The sequence below is a fragment of the Bombyx mori genome, chromosome 15, assembly GCF_030269925.1.
Source record: "Bombyx mori chromosome 15, ASM3026992v2".
In the NCBI taxonomy this organism is placed as follows: Eukaryota; Metazoa; Arthropoda; class Insecta; order Lepidoptera; family Bombycidae; genus Bombyx; species Bombyx mori.
This window is the reverse complement of record NC_085121.1, coordinates 9,143,841-9,168,056: the sequence shown is the minus strand read 5'-3', so window position 1 is coordinate 9,168,056 and position 24,216 is coordinate 9,143,841. Positions and strand designations below refer to the sequence as shown.

At 34.6% G+C, this 24,216-nt stretch overlaps 3 protein-coding genes across 4 annotated transcripts; 2 read left to right on the top strand and 1 right to left on the bottom strand.

Annotated features, from left to right (window-relative positions):
• Positions 1-569: 569 nt before the first annotated feature.
• LOC101745769 (tubulin alpha chain) lies at positions 570-4,153 on the top strand. The gene is made up of 5 exons (XM_021349568.3): positions 570-823; positions 897-1,107; positions 1,346-1,818; positions 2,402-2,758; positions 3,804-4,153. The coding sequence occupies exons 1-5, from the start codon at positions 821-823 to the stop codon at positions 4,059-4,061; spliced, it is 1,302 nt and encodes a 433-aa protein (XP_021205243.1). The 5' UTR covers positions 570-820; the 3' UTR covers positions 4,062-4,153.
• Positions 4,154-5,080: 927 nt separating this feature from the next.
• On the top strand, positions 5,081-18,708 carry LOC692886 (double-stranded RNA-binding zinc finger protein JAZ). The gene is given in 12 exon segments (NM_001046730.1): positions 5,081-5,265; positions 5,570-5,668; positions 7,542-7,780; positions 8,169-8,279; positions 8,365-8,453; positions 8,984-9,084; positions 9,871-9,936; positions 13,649-13,766; positions 15,657-15,774; positions 16,139-16,363; positions 18,040-18,167; positions 18,610-18,708. Coding segments are annotated over 11 exon segments (1,293 nt in total). The 5' UTR covers positions 5,081-5,260; the 3' UTR covers positions 18,162-18,167; positions 18,610-18,708.
• A 3,001-nt stretch (positions 18,709-21,709) lies between these two features.
• LOC101746199 (uncharacterized protein CG16817) lies at positions 21,710-23,970 on the bottom strand. Of its 2 annotated transcripts, none has more exons than XM_004928439.5 (2): positions 23,702-23,970; positions 21,710-23,613 (listed from the first exon to the last, which is right to left on the bottom strand). In XM_004928439.5, the coding sequence occupies exon 2, from the start codon at positions 23,605-23,607 to the stop codon at positions 23,134-23,136; it is 474 nt and encodes a 157-aa protein (XP_004928496.1). In that variant the 5' UTR covers positions 23,608-23,613; positions 23,702-23,970; the 3' UTR covers positions 21,710-23,133. The 2 variants fall into 2 exon arrangements, with proteins under 2 accessions (XP_004928496.1, XP_004928498.1); XM_004928441.4 differs by having other exon boundaries at positions 23,710-23,805.
• Between the last annotated feature and the right edge of the window lie 246 nt (positions 23,971-24,216).

The following is a 24,216-nucleotide window of genomic DNA, read 5'->3' as shown; positions in this document are numbered from 1 at the left end:
AAGACAAAAAAAATACACTTCTTTTCGAAAGAACAAAATAAGCCATGTCGAGCGATTCTGTTTCGTTTTGACACACTTGTACATTTTCAGGATTACAAAGCGGTTAATAAGGCACTATTCAAAAAATACAATCAGCGTATCATCAATCTCGACTGAATCGTCAGCATCGAGAGTCACATGCCTCTGGAGTAGATATTTAATGCTAGGTGGATTATTTACGACATTGATATCAAAAATGCAATCCTAGTCTCGACTCAACGCCGTTTTCAAGTGGCACGGGCGCTCATAAGCTAATTTAAATCCATCGGAAAATGAGTTCTTATAATTACAATTTGATATCAAGGGTCGAAGTCTCAATTTCAGTGAATTAACAACTCTAAATAACTCGTATCTTTTTGTGGTAGAAACATAAAAGGACAGCGGCAATGGATCCAGGCGGACTGGTTGTCAGATCGTGGACACTAGTTACGACTTAATTTGAAGGCAGATTAGTATATGGCTCATCCGATGATAAGTAGTCACCATCAATCATGAGCATCAGCAATCCCAAAAGTATAGAAGTCGCTGTCTATTGCTAAGAGATCTCGTCAAAGTTCGATTGAAGATGGTATAAAATGTTGAATGTCCTTTTATTGTGGAATTGGTTCGTAAAAATATATGAGAAACATACACAAATAACATACTATTTAATCCATTAAAAGACAGAGCCATGTAGATGTGGCAGAAAATCAATGTCAAGTGAGATGTGACATTTTAAAATATTACTTTGCAAATTAAACAAAATGTGATAAAACCCAAAATTTACAGTGATTAATTGAAAATGGTTCGGAATAATATTTCTATTCTAAAATGGTTTCGTTTTTCTAATCTCTACATATCTATTCCTCTCATTACAGAAAGAAATTCTACACATACACATTGGACAAGCCGGTGTGCAAGCCGCTAACGCCTGTTGGGAATTGTATTGTCTTGAACACGGGATAAGACCGGATGGAGTTCTAGCATTTCCTGATAATGATAATAGTTGTGGACATTTTTTTAGTGAAACCGGTGCTGGAAAATTCGTGCCTCGAGTTGTGATGATTGATTTAGAGCCTACTCCCATCGGTTAACTTAAAAAATAATATAATTAATTCTTGACTTGAATACGTTGACTTAGTACTCGAAAAGAACACCACCGCCTGTACGTTGCACGGCTTGTAGAGCTTGTATGTCGTTACTGAATGTTTTCACATGTAAAACACATGAATCTTCAGTAATTATTATTTTTAATCTCTTAGGTCTAGGTGAAGAAAGTTTTTCTTCAACTTAACAAATTCTTATATTAAATAAAAGTTGCTTTCAGATGAAATTAGAACTGGTGTATATCGACAGCTCTTCCATTCTTCTTCTCTAATAACTGGTAAAGAAGATGCTGCTAGCAACTTTGCACGCGGCTATTTTGGCGTAGGTCGTGAAATGTTGGATGTGGCCTTGAACCGCATTCGATCAGTGACAGAAGATTGTGATAATATTCAGGGCTTTATTGTATTTCGAGCGTTTGGAGGGGGAACAGGTTCTGGTTTCACAGCTTTACTTCTGGAAAGTATTTCACGCGATTTTGGGAAACTGTCCAAAATAGAGTACGCGATTTACCCAGCACCGAAAATATCTCCAATTATTGTCGAATCTTATAATGCCGTTCTTACTTCCCACGCTTGTATGAACACAGAAGACGTATGTTTTCTTTTTGATAATGAGGCGTTGTATGATATTCTAGCCAGATCGTTAGAAGTACCGAGACCGACTTACACAAATTTGAACAGACTTATTGCCCAGGTAAATATAAGTTGTACGGACGGCTTTAAGCTCGATAAGTTTCCTTGTATTTTATTTATCCATACAAATGTTCATTCACGCATGTCCATTGACATCTCAATATCATTTGTCTTCTTAAACTTATATGTTTGAAATAATATTATGTTCTTCAATGAGGCATGGGATTGTTTAGACTTTAGAGCAATAAACTTAGCAACCATCCGTTTGTTTAAGTAATACTAGGTTAATTTCTCAGTCAAGTCCATTTCTATTCTTCTATTAAATAACAACTTCTTCTTTTTCTCCACCTTATCCCACTATGTGGGGTCGGCACAGCAAATTTTTCTCTTCCATTCTCTTCTATCAGCCGTCATCTCAACACTCACTCCACTCTCTCTCATATCGTAACTCACACACTCCATCCACGTCTTCTTCGGTCGACCTCTTCCCCCTCTACCTTGCACTACCATTTCCATACATCTCCTAGTCACATGCATCTTCTCTCTACGCATCACATGTCCATACCACGCTAACCGTCAATAATAAATAATAATAATAAATGTCAATAAACAACAGAATACAATAACATATTGTTTTTATGCAGGTTGTTTCCTGCATGACTGCTTCGATAAGATTCAAAGGTTCTCTGAACGTAGATCTCGTAGAATTTAAAACAAACTTAATTCCATTTCCACGGATACATTTTCCATTAGTAACATTTGCGCCATTTGTTTCACCTTCACGAGCATGCCATGAGACGATGACAACAAATCAACTAATGATGTCTTGTTTCGAACCGGCTAATCAAATGGTTAAGTGCGACCCGCGAAAAGGACAATACATATCGTGCTGTTTGTTATTTAGAGGAGATGTAAATCCAAATGATATAAATGCAACAATTAACCACGTAAAGAATTCAAGATCTATCAAATTCGTTTCTTGGTCACCTACCGGTTTTAAGGTAAATGTATTTAATTATATAAATGTTAAAGAATGTAAATAGGCACCTATTCAATATATATGTGAAAGGAAGAATTGCTGAAAACGTTCTGTCCCGAAGCGTGTTTCGCAGTCAAACTTGTGAATTCTTCTATTGGCCACTCTGCGTTTGGTCTAACACTTGGAAACTTGTAAAACTACCATTAAGTACTTAATGGTTAATTACAGAGCATAATGCGACTCAGTGATGCACAATGCCGAATTATGCTGAAGCTTAGTTGAGCATTATGCCGCATAATGCGCTCTTGTGCTGTAATTAGAAAACGGCCAAAAACTTAATTGGTTTGTCGGTGCAACGTCACTATTTAGTTAACTAAAAATAGTTAAAGTTAACTGTTTCCTTAATGTTACGCACGTGAACAACTGTTTACCACGGTATTCAAGAGAATTCATGATTATGCTACCCCCACTATTCTACTATAAATACGACTAGCTATTGTCGCACAAAATACCCAAGCACCGGTCATCGTTCTCATCGAACCCGTCGCTTGTGACGAACGGTTCGGCGAGTAAATTAACCCACAGACACAGCCCACTGAGTTTCTCGCCGGATCTTCTCAGTGGGGCGCGTTTTCAATCCGGTGGTAGACTCTACGAAGTAGTGCTCTGGCTAGGGATAGTGTTAGCAACGTCGTCACGTTCGAGCCCCGTGAGCTCACTTACTTGTTAGGCTTACACTGAAATGGTGTCTCAGGGCCATCAGCTTAGGTAAGAAAAAAAAGCTCAAAGCATTCCGACTTGAGCAGCCGACGGAGGCGGAGCTCTCTGTTGTTATTGCTGTACACTTGAAATGTAATAAATGGAATTCATTGGAAAAGTCAGTCTTAATTACTGTCACTATAGAAGGCACTGATGAATAAGAAGAGAATGGCCTCAGCAACGCTCACACTGACGTCATAATTTTGAAAACACCATGGAAACAACCAACAAGAATACATTTAGCGTTAGTGACATACAGGAGATAAAGTTGAACTTTCCTAAAGATCAGTCTTGTTTTGTTTGGACAGATTGGCTTAAATTATCAGCCACCTACAACCGTCCCGGGAGGAGATCTGGCGGCAATGCAAAGAGCTGCAGTAATGGTTTCAAACAGTTCCGCAATACGTGTTGCTTGGGAAAGAATTTGCAAAAAATTTTCTGTGATGTTTGCCAAACGCGCTTTTGTACACCATTATATTGGCGAAGGCCTTGAAGAGGGTGAATTCTCAAATGCGCTGCAAAATATTAAAGCTTTGTCCAATGACTATAAAGAGATAGAACTTTAGTAATTAATCGTAAAATCACAATTTCAAGTAGGTAATTTCGAATTCAAATTTGATTGATACTAATAAAGCTGCACTATATAGCAATTTAAAAATACCAAGTTTTATTTGTTTTATAGATTATCAGTTTAGTATCTGTGAAGGTACACGGAAGGTGTGAAAAATTTAAATACTGCTGAATGTGGCCCTTCAGTTTCTCTAAAAAAATTATTGAAGTCTCCAACCATATTCAAACATGTATATTTTTTCTCTCTCTATATAATAGATTTAAAACAACAATTTTGACAACGTGCATTAAGTGGTTGGTTGGGTGATTATAGCTCCAGCTTGAACTACAGCTGCAACACAGCGTATCAATCAATATGTACTTTTATAAGCTCACTTTTAAAGTTATACAATGAAACTGAGTGTACCTATATTATTTAGATAATAGGTATTTATTTTTGGTATCACATTTGAGTTAGCAATCAGCGATAACCGTATCATCACTTCGTTCGTTTATACCTATTTATAGCAGTGAACATCAAACAACAAACAGCCGTCATGAGTTATGTAACTGTGGTGCTCGGTCACGCGGCAGCACGTATAACTTCTTTTCTTCTTCTTCTTATACAGGCTTAAAGTTCTCATTACCAGATCATAAAATTTTTGGAAAAATATTGTACAGTTGTTTTTGTCTAGGCTTCCTACTTCATTGTTTTTGTCACATATTATCGACATATTATTTGGCGGCAACGCGAGGAGTGAAGTTGTGTGACTTGTTTTATTTTGTCTATTTAGAGAGAGAGAGAGAGAATTTCATCCCACATCATGTCATCTCATTTCATTTAATTTCATCCCAGTTGATTAATGTCTCAAATTAATCATCCTCACTTCATTTCACTCCATATTATCATTTTTCATAAAAACAATAAATAAAAATCAGACATGACCTAAAGGTCTTAGTTACCAGATCATAAAATCTCTTAAAAAAAAAAATTATAATTATCTGTCTTGAGTGTCTTGCCTACGTTTCGTTTCGTTTCGTGTTCTATAGCTTTGATCTTCAATTTAGTTTGAAAACTAATAGGACAGGAGATTATTGGAGAGTTTTTGTTCAGGCTTCGAAATTGTAAAGTACTCATTTAGTATTGAAAAAAATCTGTAATAACGTTGTATAGATTGAAACAGTTCATAAACATTCCAATACCGGTTTCAGCATTATGAGGTATCATTTTGTTCATTGTTAAGCTGTAGCTATACATAGTTTTTAAAATAGAGTATATTTTGGTGTTTTTGTTGTTTTACTTGTGATTTGATAAATATGACTGTAATTACTCGGAAGCAAATCAATGAATCTACAATAAATGACTAACCAAATGTTGGCAATTGTAGTTTTCGCCGATAAAATGGCGTCGAATATACCGATGTTTTTACAGAATAATAATAAAAAATTATTAAATAACAAAACATTTTTGGCTTTATTTTTATTATATTGAAGAAAAATAACCATAAATTTATGCAATTTGTAGTATTCCGTTCTACAAAATGAACAGCCGTGAAGAATATGAAATGAATGAAGATTGTGGCTGGACTGAAGAGCCACCTAGACTTCCGCGAAGAAAGATAAGGTATTTTTTCATCATTTTTATTACCAGTTATAACTTATTATATGATTAATTACTGCAAACCATAACTTGATGAAGGCCATAAATGTAGCGAGTAATGTGAAATGGTTAGAATAATGTTTATAAGTACCTTAAATCTAATATATATATTAAAGAAATACCTGAATTCTCTAATGTTTCAAGACCGCACATTAAAAATTGTTAAAAAATATTCAAGTTATATCTAATCTAGTGATGCGCAAAATGTATCACTGAGCTGAAAAGATAGATACATATCATTTCGCTCTAAAGATATTATCACTCATTTAGCTCACTAGCTCAATTATATCACTAGAGCTCAGTGATCCAAATTGATTCGTCTCTCAATTAATTCATTTCTTCATATTTACAATGATCAGTTCGGTTTGTAACTGTAAGGCCCTATATACACTTATTAATATGCAATATAGTTTATACTGTTTTATGTACATGTTTCCTTGACAACCCAATACGTTGAAATGAAATTAGGGTGAAGTAAATGGTCATTCTTGTCAGCCGGCAACACAATGCATCTATCTCACTCAGACATTTTTCTTTCATTCGCTCATCAATTCATGATACACGTCACGAAACAAATGAGCTAGTGATCTAGTGAGCTAGAACTGAGTAACTGGTACATTCGGAGCTAGTGTGAGTTAGTGATACATTCTATCGCTGTGAGTGATATATATCTTTTATATCACTCACTCAGCAGGTGCTACACATCTTTAATCTAATCACATTTCATATTTTTTCAAATGAGGTCAGTGACTTTTTTCTAGGAGACCAGTAGTTTTCAGTTTAATATTATTAGTTTACAAATAATCTAATAAAGTACCTTTCTTATTTATGTAAAAGTATCTGTATTTACTTATATAAGTTAATATGTAAGTAAATTACAGATTAATTATTTTAATTGATTATTAATAAATATATAGTAACACATACATAATCTCCATATTCTCAATATCCCACAAACATATTTATTACAAATTGTTTATTTTTAAAATTTACTCTGGACAATAATAATAATAATAACCATTACATTTTTATACTGTATTAGACATTGCTAGGCAATTAAGCAAATATGCCATGGCTAGTCCTGAGATCTGAGAGAATATCTCATGCACATTTAATTTGACACAACCCAATAAAACCTTTCTAGTTTCTGGTAAATCAAAACAAATTTGGTAATGCATCAGCGAAATAGTATCATTCTAAATAACATTCTGAAAAATCACCTCTCTGTTTTTCTTTGAAATATACAAACAGACTGCAACTTTTTCATAAAATTCAAGAAGCGCTGACTATAACAGATTTTTTCTTGCTTGAAGTAATCATGTTCATTTATAAGACTGGTTGTGTATTCATTGTTGATCATAAATAGTGATAAAAATATTTTGTCCAAATAAAAAGTGCAAGGAGGTGATAAGAAAGGTACAGAACTTTACTATGTAGATAGTACAAAATACTAGTTTTATAAAACATAATAGTTTCATACAATAACTAAAAAAAACTCATGGTTTTTCATTGTGTGGATTGTTAACATTTGTGAGACCTTACTAAAAGATATCATATTCACAATAAGATTTTTTCTCAATTTCTGCTGCATGCCTGTTGTATTTCTGACTATTTTGCGTCAGAAACAGGCAAGTTGTACCCATGACACATCACACTATGCCTTGTTACTGTTTTCTTGCCTCTACATGTTTTCTATATAAATCAGTATGTTACCTATTTTTAATGCATAAAAGTGATTGAATACATACATAGCAAAACACAAGCATCAGATAAAATTCTATGTTTACTAATTAAATAGAACAATTGTGCCAGTAACATTTTTTTAAAATATTTATAGGAATAACGAATACAGCAATGCATTTGGAAATTACAATGGGGGATATTGGTCTGACGACCAAGGTCCTGGACCGTTTGATCATCCACCAAGACCCCCTCCGAACTTCATGTTTGGACCAGGACCAGGACCAATGTTTGGGCCTTTACCCAATCAAAACCCATTCGGAAGAGGATTTGGTCCGGATGGCCCTGCTATGCGAAGACCTAACAGAGTGGAGAGAGTTAAAAGATATTTAATGCGTTAGTAAATATTTTTTAATTCATAAGTAATTAGTAGGATAAAAAAATAATTATAAATATCAAAGTAGAGAATAGAGATAGATATTTGGCTATAAATGGTGTAATATTTCCAAATTGATTTCTGTTTGTTGGATTATTCCAAAACCAGAAAAAGCTACTAGCCTAAATCGAATGGAAAATCCATTATTTTATATTCAGTAAGATGTGTGATATTAGTAACTTTGTATATTTTGCTGATATGTTGTGACTATGAAAAATCATTAGTAAAAAATAATCATTGATTTTAATTTTAAACATACCATGTTAGAAATCTATAAAATTATTCTTTGTTTTTATGAGCAGTTTCAATATAGCTTTTATTCTTTTTTAAAGGATAGGTTTGTTTCAGGTTGTGGACTTACAAAGGACAGTTTGAAAAACATTCCTAGAGAAATATTGCACAAAATAGAGCCTGAGTACTGTGGTGTTTGTGCTCTTGAATTGGACTCTTTTGGAATGTGTAAGTCAATGACTGGGATATATGTGAATCTTTGAATTTTAATAGTTTTTTGTTATTCCATCAATTTAACTACATTTATTTGCAGCTCGTTTGCATTACCTTTCAAAAAATCATGCGAAGAATCTGAGAAAATGGGTGTCGAAATCGAATGATGGTGGATCTAATCAGAAAGAGGTAAATGGACAATTTGACAATGTAATGTTTCAATAGATGTTTTGTCGACCTTGTATGTTCACATAAATTTTAATTTTTTAAACTAAACCAGTTTAACCTAACTGGTTTTCAACTATTTGAAAGTAAATAGTAAATTATCATATTGCATTGTTTTATCTGCTTATTATGGGTCATTATACAGTTTCAGCATAGATTTGATTAACATTTACACATTACCTTTAAGATTAAAATTTCAAGAATATTGAAAGAAAGATTCACTTGTGCCGCTGTCTCCATCATAGCTGATGAGTGCTGACAGCTTAAATCAAGTGATATTATGTGAACATTGTCGCCAAAATGGAAACTTGCATTGGAAATAATTGTCTGACTTCACGTTTCTCTAAACGTGTTGTTCAACCAATAAAAATAATTTTATATAAAATCCAATCAATAAGGTTTATTTTGTGTCTATTCCAGCTAAATATTAATACATATTACCTTGCTTACATTGTTAAGTACTTATTTTTTCAATTAAAAATGGATGTTTTTAGATTCCACTTAAATCACGTGAGTTGTATTGTGAGTTGTGTGATGTGCATATCACATCAAAATCTCATGCCGACTCGCATTATGCTGGAAGACCTCATCGTGCGTAAGTTATTTTTAAGTAAAAATTGTGCTATTTTTATATTAAGAGGTGTTTAAGGTTTCTTTTTATTGTGAATGTGAATAATTTGTCTTAAAAAGGCATGTGGAATTGATAGCATAATGGTGATAATGGTAACCAATTAACGTTAATAATGAACTATTGTCTCGAACAACAAAAGTTTCTTGAGCATCAATCGTTGTTCTTGATTAGGTTTTTTTTATTTTACGTCATAACAATACAACAAATATGTTTACGTGGTCATTTTGAGCTCAATAAAGGCTATGTATGATAGACATCCATAAACGTGATCTCTCCTGTGCTTTCAATCATAGTTCGTCCACTATGAGTTTCAAGGCTATTTTCAATCTAAATCTGATGGTATTTTGTCACTAGACACTAGTAGACACTTCCACTGAACGTTTTTAAATTAATAGAACTAATAAAGTAATTTAAATTCTGTGCATCCACACAAAATCATTTTAAAAGGCGTTTCTAATAAGGAGAAACATTGGTGGAGGTTTTAACCATCTCATCTACACTATTTAGATTATAAATTAAATCAGGTGAGGGTTAATTTTATTTACCACAAAATATATTATAGCTTATAGCACACTAATATCATAACCATATTCTGCTATTAGTTCTAAAATATTTGTATTGGATAATATAAACAATTTTTTTTAGTAAATAGTTGTGGTACAGCTTAGTCGCCATAAAAAACTCAGGATAAACTTTCATTCCAGAGTGAGTGAATTTTTATCTAAAATGAATAATGTTATTGTATTTCAGAGTGGTGGAGGGTCGCAAGAAGCCAAAAAATACTATTTTGTGTCAGAAGAGTATGGAAGGCCGGCTGTAAGTTAATATAATAATATAATACTAGCGACCCGCCCTCGCTTCGCTTCGGGAATTGTAATTTATTATTAATCTTATTGAATTTTCTTTTATATTAATCTGAACCTGTAACAAACAAAAAATCTAATCTTTCCTCTTCTTATATCCATGATTCACTATTTTGCCACCTTTGTACTGTTAAAACTGAGACTACAACTCATATCTCAAGGTAAGGCGGCATTTACGTTTTAGATATCTATGGGCTCCTGTAGCCATTTAATACCAGGTGGGACGTGAAATCGCACACCCATCATCATTCCCTGCTCCTTTCCCAGTCACCCGGGGAGTTTCTCCTTCCATACATACTCTATTTATTTTTTTGCTTAGATGGTCGGACGAGCTCATAGCCCACCTGGTGTTAAGCGGTTACTGGAGCCCATAGACATCTACAACGCAAATGCCGCCACCCACCTTGAGATAATATCAGTTCTAAGGTCTTAGTATACTTACAACGGCTGCCCCACCCCTCAAACCGAAACGCATTACTGCTTCACGGCAGAAATAGGCGGGGTGGTGGTACCTACCCGTGCGGACTCACAGGAGGTCCTACCACCAGTAATTACGCAAATTATAATTTTTACGGGTTTGATTATTTATTACATGATGTTATTCCTTCACCGTCAAAGTCAATCGTGAACGCTTGTTAAGTACGTATTTCATTAGAAAAATTGGTACCCGCCTGCGGGATTCGAACACCGGTACATCGCTAAATACAAATCCACAGGACGTCTATTCCTTTAGGCCACGACGACTTCAAAACTTCTACCTCTTCTCTTCTTCTTGAATGCACGAATGCATCGCACGGTGCGTTAATTAGCAGTCCCCTCTCCAAACTCAATCTTGATATTGCGAGCTGTTTCTGCAGCGTTAGTTCCGCGTCGGAACTCGTATTCAAAAATCACTCGAATTTTCGAAGTATCCGTCTTTCATGTCTAAGCTGATTTTCTACTAAGGCAATAAAAAAAATAAAAAATAAAATAAACAACTGAAAGTCGATAATCGAATGTTGCACATTTTTTAAAAGAAGAACCTCATAGGTACCATTTGAAAAAAGTTTCACTCAAAAATCTCCAACCATGAAGGTTCTATGTCAATTCGAAGTACCTATTACAATAGAACGGCATTTTCATACTTTAACTTTATTTGAACTTTTTGAATAATTTATTGTAAAATCGCCAAATCCAATTGGAGAGAAGTTTTCTTATTCTGTTTTAAAGTGCTCAATGGTTAAAAGAGTAAGTGTTTTGAAAAAGTAAAATAACGTGAATGATAGAAAAATGTTTTTTTTTGTAATCCTTACACCGGTCACTCACATGCGCATGTGAGTGACCGGTGTAAGGATTACGAAGGACGAATACGCAAACCCGCAATTGTAGGACGACATTTGCGAATGATTATGCAAAGTTTTCGCTGCATTCGTGGTTTTCCAAGCTGTGTCGGTTTTTTAACAGACATCAAAGCGCGCGAACCTCGAACCTTCGCGTAGTCTCCCACACATTCGCTTGCCCAGTTGCGCCGACGATTGCGAAGGTATCGCCATTTTCATAGTTCGTGACGTCTACTGTGTAGCATATCTTCATCAAAAGAAATCCCATAAAAACAGCATGGCTGTTAATGATGTCTGGGAAAGAATTCAAAACTCTTTCTTTTCAATGTTCTATTGACGAATTAAAAAGGAGGAGAAATTCGTGAGACATTCGTAAACAAGTGTAGGAGGAAGCGCAAACGGGTTCGCAAATTGAGTATGCGAACCCATTTGCACAGCCGCTAGGTTTGCGAATGAATGTTTGACGGCCCTTCACATGCGCATGTCAGTGGCCGGCATTAGAATAATAATAATATTGATTTATGTTGAATGTAAAGTGTACTTTTGTATTAGTTGTAATTATAATGTGGAGCAATTTCTCTGTACAAACTTCACCATCATATTGTCCGTGATGGATATTAAAACATTGTGTTTATATTTCATTGACTAAATTCAGAACTGGCTTATGCTAAGGTTAAACGTTTGATACTTAATCAAAGGATTAATTAATCTTTTGTTTTAACATGTTGTTATACTGTACAGTGAATAGCTGAATATTTTCAATATTTTCTTAGGTTTTTAAGTCACAAACTTCAACACTACTAGAAGTATGTTTTCCATCAGTGTATACAACATGTAACATAATTAACGCACACCCTGAAAGTAATTTGTTCAGAATCGGAATCTGGATCGATTTTGATTGTAAAACTAAGTAAATTACAGTCACCCTACACAGCTAGCTAAACAATTCATAGAAACGAAAATGGAACGTAAGTCAGGGTATTAAGACTTTTTAAAATGAAATATCTAATTAGTAAAAAAAAAAATTATTTAACTAAAGAAATCTGATACTTATTTCAAGGCTAATAGTCTATTACAAAATAAAATACCTACGCACACAATACCAACAGCGACCGCCGGCACACAGCAACACTACAATACATAAAAGAAAGCCACGTAATACAAAAATACTATCCCTTTCTTTCGTCGGCTTAATATCCTTACAATAGACGGCAGGCTAATCCCGATGTTCGCGGCGACGCGGTTGCGTCGGCGGTGATCAAAGAAAAATCTAAACACGAAGTCAACAAAATATTTTTGACAAGTCAGTCACGCCGCGTCCACCTTATCGTTAAGAGGTCAAGTGATAGTGCAAATAAAATATCTCCCGTATTTCGCTATGTCTTTTCGGTCAGTGGCCTCCTAGATCAGCTGATTTGACGCCTCTCGACTTTTTTTTGTGGGGGCGAATTAAATCGCTAGTTTATAACACACAGACAATAAGTGCCGAAGAACTAAAGAATAAGATAATAACCGCCTTTGAAAAAGTGAAAAGTGACATTGCAGTATTATCTAAAATAAAACAACAAATACGAAAACGGTCATTAAAGTGCATTGAACAAGGGGCGCGGCGAGTGTGTACATGTGTCTGTGTGTGCGTGCGCAGCGGAGTGTGAATCGGTGACCATTTTATTTCTACGAAATGGGAATAACTAATTTCACAAATAATCAATGTTAACGCACATATAAATAATATTTGGTGTATGCATAGCGTTTATACTATTAAAGTCTAATTGGGGTGTTTGAGGGTGTGCGTTAAATATGTTACATGTTGTATATGCCCGTGTCATGTTAATTTTATAATAAGACTAGCTGACCCGGCAGACTTCGTAGTGCCTCAATCGATAAATAAAAGATCTAAACTTTTGTATAAAATAAACATAAAACACACAAAAGGAATCCGTCCGACGGGGGACAAATCAAAGGAAAAACAAAATTGTTATTTTTATTTAAATTCGAGTATTTTCATAATTGCCTATCTTTTAAATCTTCTCTGGACTTCCACAAATAATTTAAGACCAAAATTAGCCAAATCGGTCCAGCCGTTCTAGAGTTTTAGCGAGACTAACGAACAGCAATTCATTTTATAAATTTTAGATAGATAGATAGATTGTGAGTATTCTTAGACCTAATTGATGTTTCTAAAATTTGATTATGAGTAATTAGGCTATAAGCTGTAACAAACAAATTAAAAGAAAAGGAAAATTCTTTTATGTTGTATAAAAAGGAAGATATTCACAATACCCATTGGATCTCTGTTTATTAAAAAGTAAATGGAAGTAATTGAGGATGTTGATTGTAATACAGTGAGCAACTTATCCGTCGCGAGAAGAAGAATCTGAAACCCATAGAAGAAATTCAAGAAAATGAAGATGAAAAGGAAGCTAAGCCAATATCACCGGAGCTGTATTGTGAAATATGCAAGGTATTTGTAAAACAGTCTTGAAGTTTATAAACAGAACAGTTGAAATCTATTAAGGGTAGAGATATGGAAAACTGTGTAAAATGCCGTAAATTGTACGGTGAGTACAAATACAATTCATACAATATATAATATTATCACTCAGCATATCTCACGTTGTCTACCACCACCAAGTTCATATTGAACCCTAGTGGTATACGAGTGTTGGTTTAGTTTGTTAATCAAATGGACTGCTGTTTAGAGCTTCAAGATTTCTATTTTTCTAGACTGATCTCATTATTATTGGTCCTTGTCTACCTCTACCCTTACAAATAATACTTGTTGATGTAGGTATTTACAAAATATTCAAAATTCATTCCTGATGCTTTGTGTGTGTGTCGTCACCCCATCCTTCGTGAGTGTGCAGGTGTTTTCAGCCAGATGACATCTCGTGTTCCTTTTTGAGTTCGGAGAACCTACCTCTAATGCCGAGTTTACATTACGACATGCATGTTGAGCTCAGTTTCACGAAAGTAGTTTCGATATATGCGAAAGTAATTTCGTTAAAAAATTAGTGTCGCGAAATCCACAGTATCGCAGTAACCATGGCGCCGTCAGCATCAAAGCTATAATTTGCTATATTCAATGTAGCTAAAGAAATGCTTATATACCTATAAACTTAAAAAAAGACTTTCAAGAAAAAAAAAGTTGGTAGATTCGAGGATGGTCAACAAGAAGGCATTTTGGTGCAATGAAGTTAGTCCCTGAATTAGCAGATGAAGATCCTGAGAGTTATAAAAACTATTTTCGAATGAGTGAAGATAATTTTGATTTTTTACTGTAGGTGTTTCGGGACCCTTGTCATTGATATTCATTAATAAGATCTATATTTTTTTCACGTACTCCATCGTTAGTTTGCCATTTTCAACGCTTGAAGCGTGTCCGAACTAACAATACACACGTCCGCACAGCGCAGGCCGTTTCGCGACATTAGTTTCACGTCGCGTCTACACTATGAAATTAGTTGCATAACACTAATTTCATCAAAAAATCGCGCAGGGCACGAAACTAAATTGCATGCATGAAATTAATGCATGCATTACGAAAGTATTAAATTACACGTGAAACTGTTGGTAAAACTAATGTAACGAAATTAATTTCACGCCACTAATTTCGTAATGTAAATTCGGCTTAATAGGCCGCACTATCGTGTTTGCTGCATTTTCGAATAACATCCGAATTCCAAAAGTAAACTGAAGTTGTTGGGATTTTTAAATCTCTTTAAATTAACCAGGTTTTTACCTTTTTTAGTCTTTTTCGTTAAACTTTGTTCTTAGTCGTTTGCACACTTGGCAGTTATAAGTCAATCATCAGCCAAACTTGGTTAACGCACTTAAATCTTTGTGAAATAAAGAATAGAAAATAGAAAATGTGCATATGTCAAACAAGACTTAATAAAAGCGATATCACAAGGACTGCTTATATGACAAAAAAAAACGTATTCAGTACGCACTCACTCCGTACGACCAATATTCATAGGTTTACTTCTGATGCAAATTATACATTAGTGGGAGGCCTTAGTATGAATCGGATTACGGTAATTTGCCTAAAAAAGTTGGCAGAATAAAATTTTGTTCATTATATCTATATTTCGGAATATTTACTTGGAAACTCTTTTTCGTCCAATCAACTATTCTAACAAAACAATAACTACAGTTTTAGACTTGATATACCCTACTTGGGACACCCCTTATAATAAAATTGTTTAAGTTATGCAACTAGACAAGTCAGACGAAAAAATCTATTTGGTTTTTAACATTCCAAATATGGAATCTGTACCAATTTTGTGACTTTGAACTTATAATACCTACTTATTAAACAGTCTATTAACATAGGTTTATTTACTTTCTTTAGACTTCCATGACTTGCTCGGAGCAAATGACTATGCATCTTAATGGTAAACGCCATCTTACTAAAGAGAAACAGCACATCCTGAAAATGATGAAATGTGGATCCGAAAATGAAAAAAAACGTATGTATATATAGTCCTCTTGTTTAATGTTGTTGCAACAATTAATGTTGGAATGAGTACACTACTTTCCCACTCTAAAACCAAACTTAAGTATTTAAGCACCAAAATTGAACAATAATCAAGTTTAGAATTTGTTTTGTGTCTCTTGTTTGTATAAGACATTAGAAAAAAATAATTGACTTATTTCTGAAATCTTTGTCTAATAACACTAAGTCCATCTATAATTACTATACAAAAGAGGAGAAAATTGTGAAGGGGGAGACCAGTGGAGAAAATCGTACAAAATTGTTTTTGCCTGTTTACACACACAAACAAAAAAAAGTTCAAAGTAGTATGTATTTCATGGTAACTGATATTATTGCAGAGAAAGCTCCAGTGAAACAGGAAAAAACTGAAAAGTCTAATGATGAAACTGCCGCAGATTGTATAATTGTTGCAAATAAAGCGATTGATGTTGATACCGCCATTGATCTTTTGACTCAAGCCATTGACGAAGAAGACGTCGCGGAAATTACTGATGAAGGTTCAAAAACTGCTGAAGTTTCAAAAACGGCTGATGACGAAAATAATGCGAACAATGCAAAAGAAGGTATTCGAAACAATATATTTATTTGTTAGTTGTCTTAAAGATATGTCTCGATTTGTACCAATTTAAATGTAAACAAAATGTTGGCCCAAACTCGTTTCAATATATCATTAAAATATTTAGATTTTTGCAGACACTACAATGTCGCGGTCAATGTTGAGACTCGATATTGAAGTTTCAATTCCATTGAAATAACTTCACACCGCTATTCATACTGGGATGTTTGAATAATGTAATTAAAATAATATCGACGTTTGAAAGGCAAACGTGACTAAGCGACAATAACTGCTTTGTACATAAATGATAGGCAATAACCATATTCAATGCGTAAAAAATATATATTTCTAGGTCTATTAAAATCATTTCAATCCTACAGCTAGATTTGTTAAAATAGATTTTTTTTCAGGTATTTCAACTTTAAATTAGTCTACTGTAAAGGTCACGCATTGTCGCTTAGTCACGTTTGCCTTTCAAGCGTCGATATGTACTTGAGACCAGAAGTAATGGATGAGTTAAAATTTCGTGGAGAAGTGTCGTTTTGTCGCATTTTTGCGCGAGGGTTAGATAGAATTTGCACAGGAGCCGTGACTTTGTTTCTCACTATAGTGTACTCTCTGTTAGACATGAAATTAAAGCGTTTATAACCTCCCTATTTCTACTGAGTAATTTGGTTTTCATTGTTGATTCTAAATAATTTATAGTTAGCTTTTATAATAAAAAAAATAATACGTCTCTTTAAACATCTGTTTATGGACAGATATTGTACACAGATAGGAGAAAAGAAACTATTAAGTATTGTCAGTTTGAAATTGTGCTCCACACAGCAACAGTGCCGATCATCATCATTCAGTGCTTAGTTATTGTTAGTAATTTTTTGTATAGCTATGTATGTACATAGTTATAATGGAAAAGAGCAAGCCCCGAGTTATTTGGCGATTCTTCTGTTGTGAAAATGTATTCCGAATCAGTTGTAAAGTACGTTTTTTTATTTTTTTTTATTGCTTAGATGGTCGAGCTCACAGCCCACCTGGTATTAAGTGGTTACTGGAGCCCATAGACATCTACAACGTAAATGCGCCATCCACCTTGAGATATAAGTTCTAAAATCTCAGTATAGTTACGGCTGCCCCACCCTTCATACCGAAACGTATTACTGCTTCACGGCAGAAATAGGTAGGGTGATGATACCTACCCTTGTGGACTCACTAGAGGTCCTACCACCAGTAAACGTTTTGGTAGTACCCACTCGTTAAGGCTTGTGTACTCACTGGTGTGTGTAATTACAACTTACTAATTACTCTACACAAGTAGGTACTACTACTCTATCCATTTCTGCCACGAAGCAGTCGTGGGTTCCGGGTAAAAGGATAGCAGTTATACTGTACAATTGAGACTTAGATTTCATACTTTAAGCTCGGTGACCGTAACCTCATTGAGATCTCTATAGGCTCCAGTACGGTTACTGATACCAGACGGACTATGAACTCGTTAACTGTAAGTAATAAAAAAGAAAAAAATAAATCACTATTTGTAAAGTAAATAGTCTGTTCTAATTCATACTAGAAAAGATCATTACTGTCACGACATCCACTGGACAATAGTTTATCCTGTTTATAAAAGAAGTTGATGTGATTGTTATTAATTATATAACACAGCGTTTTTATTGTGTGGATTTTTAGGTGAGGGAGAAGGTGATCACGGTGATGCTGGTAATGCTGAGGAACCGAAGGAGGGCGAAGACGATTACGATTGGGGCAACGGAAGCGGCAACTGGGAAGATGCCCCTGGTGAAGAACTTTGAAAGGGGGTAATTTTTTTGATTGAGCAGAGTACTGCTTTACTTGCTTTCACAAATATCACTGACGTCTTTACCAAGTCAAAATCTCAATAGCCTTTGGTAATATTATGTCTATCTTACCAACATAGTTAGCCATCCATGCATTATCCGCAGGTGTTTAGTCAAATACTGTACTTTTTTTTTTTTTTTTTTTTTTTTTATTGCCGTATGTCAGACGAGCATACGGCCCACCTGATGGTGAGTGGTTACCGTCGCTCATAGACGTCAGCAATGCCAGGGGCAGAACCAAGCCGCTGTCTACCGTTTAATACTCTCCACAAGCCTCGTTTGAAGAAGGACATGTCATAGCGCTCAATTTATGAAATGCATAAAAAAAAAAATCATGTCGTATTCAGCATGCAGAATTAAACTATTCAGTTTCTTTGATTTGACGATAATAAAAACATTTCAGGTATGCAACATGGGATGCCGTAGGAGCAGAATGCTACGAGGATTCTCATGAGTTATTTAAGTTTGCATTACGTGTGAACAATATATAAATTAAAATAAATTGTGTTTTTATTACTCTCAGTTAATGAGCCAAATTCCCAATTCAAAACAACAGAAATAATTATTGAGTTTACTACATATTATTGTTGTTGAGATTACTACAATCGTTTCCGAAGGTTTTCCGGCACAATATATGTCTTATTGGCAAATCTAAGTATAATTTAAATTTAACCCCATTTCGGCTTCGAGTACGATTGCAATATTCTCTGTATACACAGGATTACGAACTTTCAATTTCTATTATCATATTTAATGGCAAAATATTAGATCACAAGTTACTGATAACAAGAAGTGCGCCTGCGACGTCGTCTTCCCATGCAACCGCGAGTGAACCCGTACCACAAGGCCAGTGCTAGAACTACTAGAAGTCCCACAAGTAAAATTCCCTGTATCTTAGGGTCGGAGAGATCAAGTGGATTGCCTTGGACAGTGGGCGGGCTTGTCGTTGTCGTTGATGGTTTCTTTACAGCCGCTGAACTCTTCGCCATTGTGTTAGATGATCTTGATTTTTCAATTTGTCCCATTTCTATTTCACGTTGCTTAGTTTCATTGTTGAGGTGTTGTACATTAAATTTTTAATACAGATTTTATATACTTTTTATCATTTTCATTTTAATGAGGTGACATTACTGATGTTAATATGAAGACTGTTTATTGAAAGATGATTAAATTGAAAGCCTAGAAGTCATCTGTTGTTGGCACTTTTAAGGAGAACATTAGTCAAATTTGAAACGTACTTTGAGTAAAGAGGTTTAATCATAAATTTCAAAAAATTGGTGTGAGTTGCATTTGGTTATCATCATCATCTTATTAAATAAAACCAAGTTTTATTGGTTTTCAGGACAAGTTTTCGAATGTGTTCAAGAATTGTCCTTTACTTCAATTAAATCCATTGAAGAAACTCCTCAGCCGCTTGCATACAATATCAGAGCCGTTACTGGACCCCTGTTGCTCTAGCACTAGGAGCAGGCTTAGAGTTCTCGGTAACCGTACTCGTCGAACTCGTCAAATAGTTCATATTATGTGTTCTATGCAACTTAACCCGCTGCGTTTCCCAAGCCCGCTGAGTTTCTCGCCGGATTCTCTCAACGAAACTGAAAAAGCATCCGAGCCACCAGTAATACGTCCTTCCTAAAAAAAAACATAGAATCTAACCCATGAAGGTAGACGAACACATCGGTCACCAGTGTGTACCAAAGTTGTTACTGGTTTTAGAAACTATCCAGGTTAACAAATAAAAATGGCCTCAATCAGTGCAATCAGTGCTTACTTAAGTTACTTAAAATAGTACCTACTTTGGCTGTATCCTGTCTTAGAATAGTAACAGGTAGGTACCACCACCCTGCCTATTTCTTCCGTGAAGCAGTAATGCGTTTCGGTTTGAAGGTTGGGGCAGCCATTGTAACTATACTTGAGACCTTATATCTCAAGGTGGGTGGCGCATTTACGTTATATTTACGTTATTACGTTATATTTACATCTATGGGCACCAGTAACCACTTAACACCAGGTAGGCTGTGAGCTCGTCCACCCATCTAAGCAATAAAAAAAAACTTAATCTCTTCATGGTTGTTGAAAAATGTAAGTAAAGAATTCACTAGAGAAAGGGTAATACAGCGGTCTTTAACAGCGGTTAACAACTACACTAGCGTACTTTAATTACCAACTGGTGTTTACTGGTGGTTAGGCATATTCTATGCCTCTACGGGTAGGTATCACCATCCTGCTTATATCTCCCGCAAATCCATTTCATTATGTATAAATGAGATTTCGAATTCATGTCGGCAGTTATGTTGCCGACCACGTGGGCCGTGAACCCGTTCATCGATTTACACAATATGGATTTATATGTACCCTGGCAATTATGCCTTTATTAAAAGGCACTAGGAGCATTACACATCTCTCATAATGAGGACATAATGGAGGTGATCACGAATCTCAAAACAGGAGCACGACTGGAGGCGGAGGACTAGGACAGATTCGGGGCACGTTGGTTCTCGGGCTAGTGCATTTTATACAATTTTATATATCGCCTTTTATACTACCAAGAGACTTCTGTTACCGTGGAAAACTGACCATGTCCACCCTATCCCTACGAAGGGTTACTTAGTTTAATCCTTCCAACAACAGGCCTATCTGGTAATTTTAGTAGTAACAGAGCGAGTAACACAAAAATCCGCGCTTTTCATCATTTCTATCAATGCAACAATGTATAATTCAGGAAGCGAACAATTTTTCTTTCTGAAGCAAATTATCTAGGATGGGTGAAATGAACTAAATTAAATGCAGTCTATGGATTCGGGCGTTCAATGCGAAGGGCTCGTTCGTTAGCGCTATGATTCCAATGTGTTCTGAGAGCGAGAGCATTAGGTATTGAAATGGTACTTCACCCTAGGTCTAAGAATTATGCTACAGAAAGCAATAGTTAGGCTTCGCGTGGAATACCGTTTTGGATTGTCAATAATCCTGATTTCACAGACAGCTTAGAATCTCTTCTTAAACGGAGACTTTAGTGTGCTTTCTTGTACTGTATGTTGCATGGAGTGTTCAGATGTATTATTCCGAGATTATCATATTATCGTACATTTATATGTACCACCCACTATTGGGGAAGGTTATGGCCACTGCATTCATCAAGATATAATTAATCATTTTTTTTTTCATATATTCTCCGCGGCGCTATGAAATTCTACTGACAAAGTTTAAACAGTCCTTAGGCGTAGGCAGTGGTCATAACGCACGTCTATTTAACCAGAAGGGAATATAGCCTGTCTATTAAGGTCATAAAAGAGTTCAATTCATTGAAAATAATCATTTATTAATGATGACCGACTAATTTACGGGTCTAGGAGGTAAATTGTTACTTGAAATCTTACAGTAACTGAAAATTCCAGCATCCAAAATTAATTTGGTCTTGGAAATACACCAATAAAGCAATTCTATATGTATCAGTTCAGTGGTTTAGCACAAAGTATCATCGTTTTTAACAAAAATAAAACAAATTGTGTAGTGTGAAAACTTAAAGATTTTTTATTGTTTTAGACATGAAATATTAATGTTACCAACAGACAAACATCATATAGTAATATAAAATAAATGAAGTTTGTCTATCAAGCAAGGAATTTCTATAATGTTTGTGTACCAGCTGACCTCAAAATAATTTATTTATTTAATAGTAAACTAATTTACGGCCCGTCTGGTGGTTTAGTGGTTACTGAAGTCCTAATTGTTTCACATAGAACAGCCAAAAGCTAATATTTTCTTTATATTAGGATGCCAGAAATAAACAAGATGAGAATAAGTATATTGAGTGCTGTAATATTTTTAACAGAGATATCAACACTAACTGGGTATCGAACATGGTCCATGTGGTATAGTAGTCAGGGTCACTGAGCACTAAGCCAATGATACATAAATCTTATCAATATTTAATTTCTTTTTGCATCCATTTTCCTTCTAGTATCACAAAATCTACTGTTTCCTATATTTAAGAATTGTTTGAGTCTTAACAGTTGAACAATGCTAAATTTTATCATGTTACAAACCCAACGAACAGTAAACTAAAATCTCTTTAAAATTGTGTAAAATGTTTACAAGGTTAACCCTAACTCTCGTAATATCTATTCAAAGATATATTAGGAATAAATTAACAAAATAGAAATTATTAGTATTGTATTGCATGCAAAGAGAAATTTGATTTTGCATGTTTGCAAATTGTAAAGGATGAACAGAAATGGTTATTGCTACAAGAGTGTGTTTTAATATTAATAATGTTCTTATAGATAATGCCTTTAAAAAAACACATAACAAGCTTATAGTTTTAGATGATATATGTCTAGACGATTTTATATATCATCTAAATGAGTTTAAAATAAGTTTTAAAACACTTGAACATAAGTGATTTATCTTTTGTAATAACTGTTAGTTTATTATGTGAATAGCTATAATTTGTGATTTAAATAGATTCTCATTTGTTTATTCCAGAATGTTTTAATTAAACTGAAAGATGTTTCAATTTTACAAGCAAACCATTTTATAAAACTTAAAATGTATTTTTTCACATAACAAAGTAAAAATTTTTAAACTTGAATTTGAACCAGCCACTGATAACATGTCCATTAAAGTCAGAATAATGGACATTGTACACTATTATATGTAAAATGATAGAACTTAACATTTAATATTACAAGTATAACAACAGTTCAAGTGTTTGTTTCTGAAACTGGCTAGTCAAAACATTAGAAGCACATACATTCTGTAGTTTCTCACATTCTTGCCTTTATTAAATCTAAATTAACCTAGCTTTACCACAACAGTAAGACTTGGTGCTTTCTTATTTCTAATCAAAAAGCACAAAATATATTGTCCATAATTACATATGCTTAACACTAGTGAATTTTTGGCTATTTAATTGTTGACCAACAGTTTATTCTATATCAGGTAAATCTTCTTCTTCACCAGAGCTCGAATCATCCTTTTCATTATCTCCACCAAATTGAATGTTCATATCTTTGTCCGAAAACATGTCATTCATATTGTCTAAATCGTCTCCACTTTCATCTTCATCTTGCCAGCGATTAAAATCCACTTTAAGCCAATGGTGTTTCTTTTTATCACTTGTTAATGAAGGCCAGTATGGCTCATCAACCTTTTCTTTCGCCAATAGTACCTCAATTAACCTTCCTTTGTTAACCCACATGCTCTTTTTAGGATCAACTTCAGCATAAAGTGGTATTAAAACCTCGTGCATTTTTTTTTCTGGTTCGCATATTCCTTTGAACGTAATCGATTTAGGTTCAATGTTTATATCAGGCTTTTCACATTCAACATTGAATGTTAAAAAGATACGAGCGTTTCGCTGAGCCCAAGATACTGATGGTGGAGTTACTTGCGAAGTCATGTTTAGCTGGAAGTTGAAGAAACAGAGTTTACTTCGCGTTAGAAGTTTTTGCTACCTTTTTTTTAATGAGTTTAAAAAATAAGATGGTACCTACCTACTTACGGATTGCAAATAAGGCTTCTTGACTTTTGAGCGACGCCGCTTCGTTTCTTTTCTAAAAATGACAGTACTTCAAACTTTCAATCAGTGCTGCCAATCACTATTGAATTTCCGCTAAATCTTTAAATCCCCTCAAATAGTTCTCAAGTTTGTACTATTAAAATAAAAGTGCATTTAATTCATGAATTTTATGTAAGTAAAACGAAAGCTAAACCGATATCATGTGAAATGTGCAGAAGATGGCAGAGGTTTGAGCTTGGTCTAAAATGGCAGAAGCTTGTGCTAGTATGTGATAGCACACTGTTCAAAATTGATATTTGACGGTAAATTAAATTGTTTCTAAAACCTGAATGTAAAAGAGTTAACTATTTTTACCACGTCTTGATCACTGGCATCAGAAGCGCTGCTGTTTCATCATAGATATAGTCTAGCAGAGTAAACTGGAATAAACTGAAAAAGAACTGTTTAATTTGATGTAGGAAGTGTGTTTTTATTACGTTTACAATATAT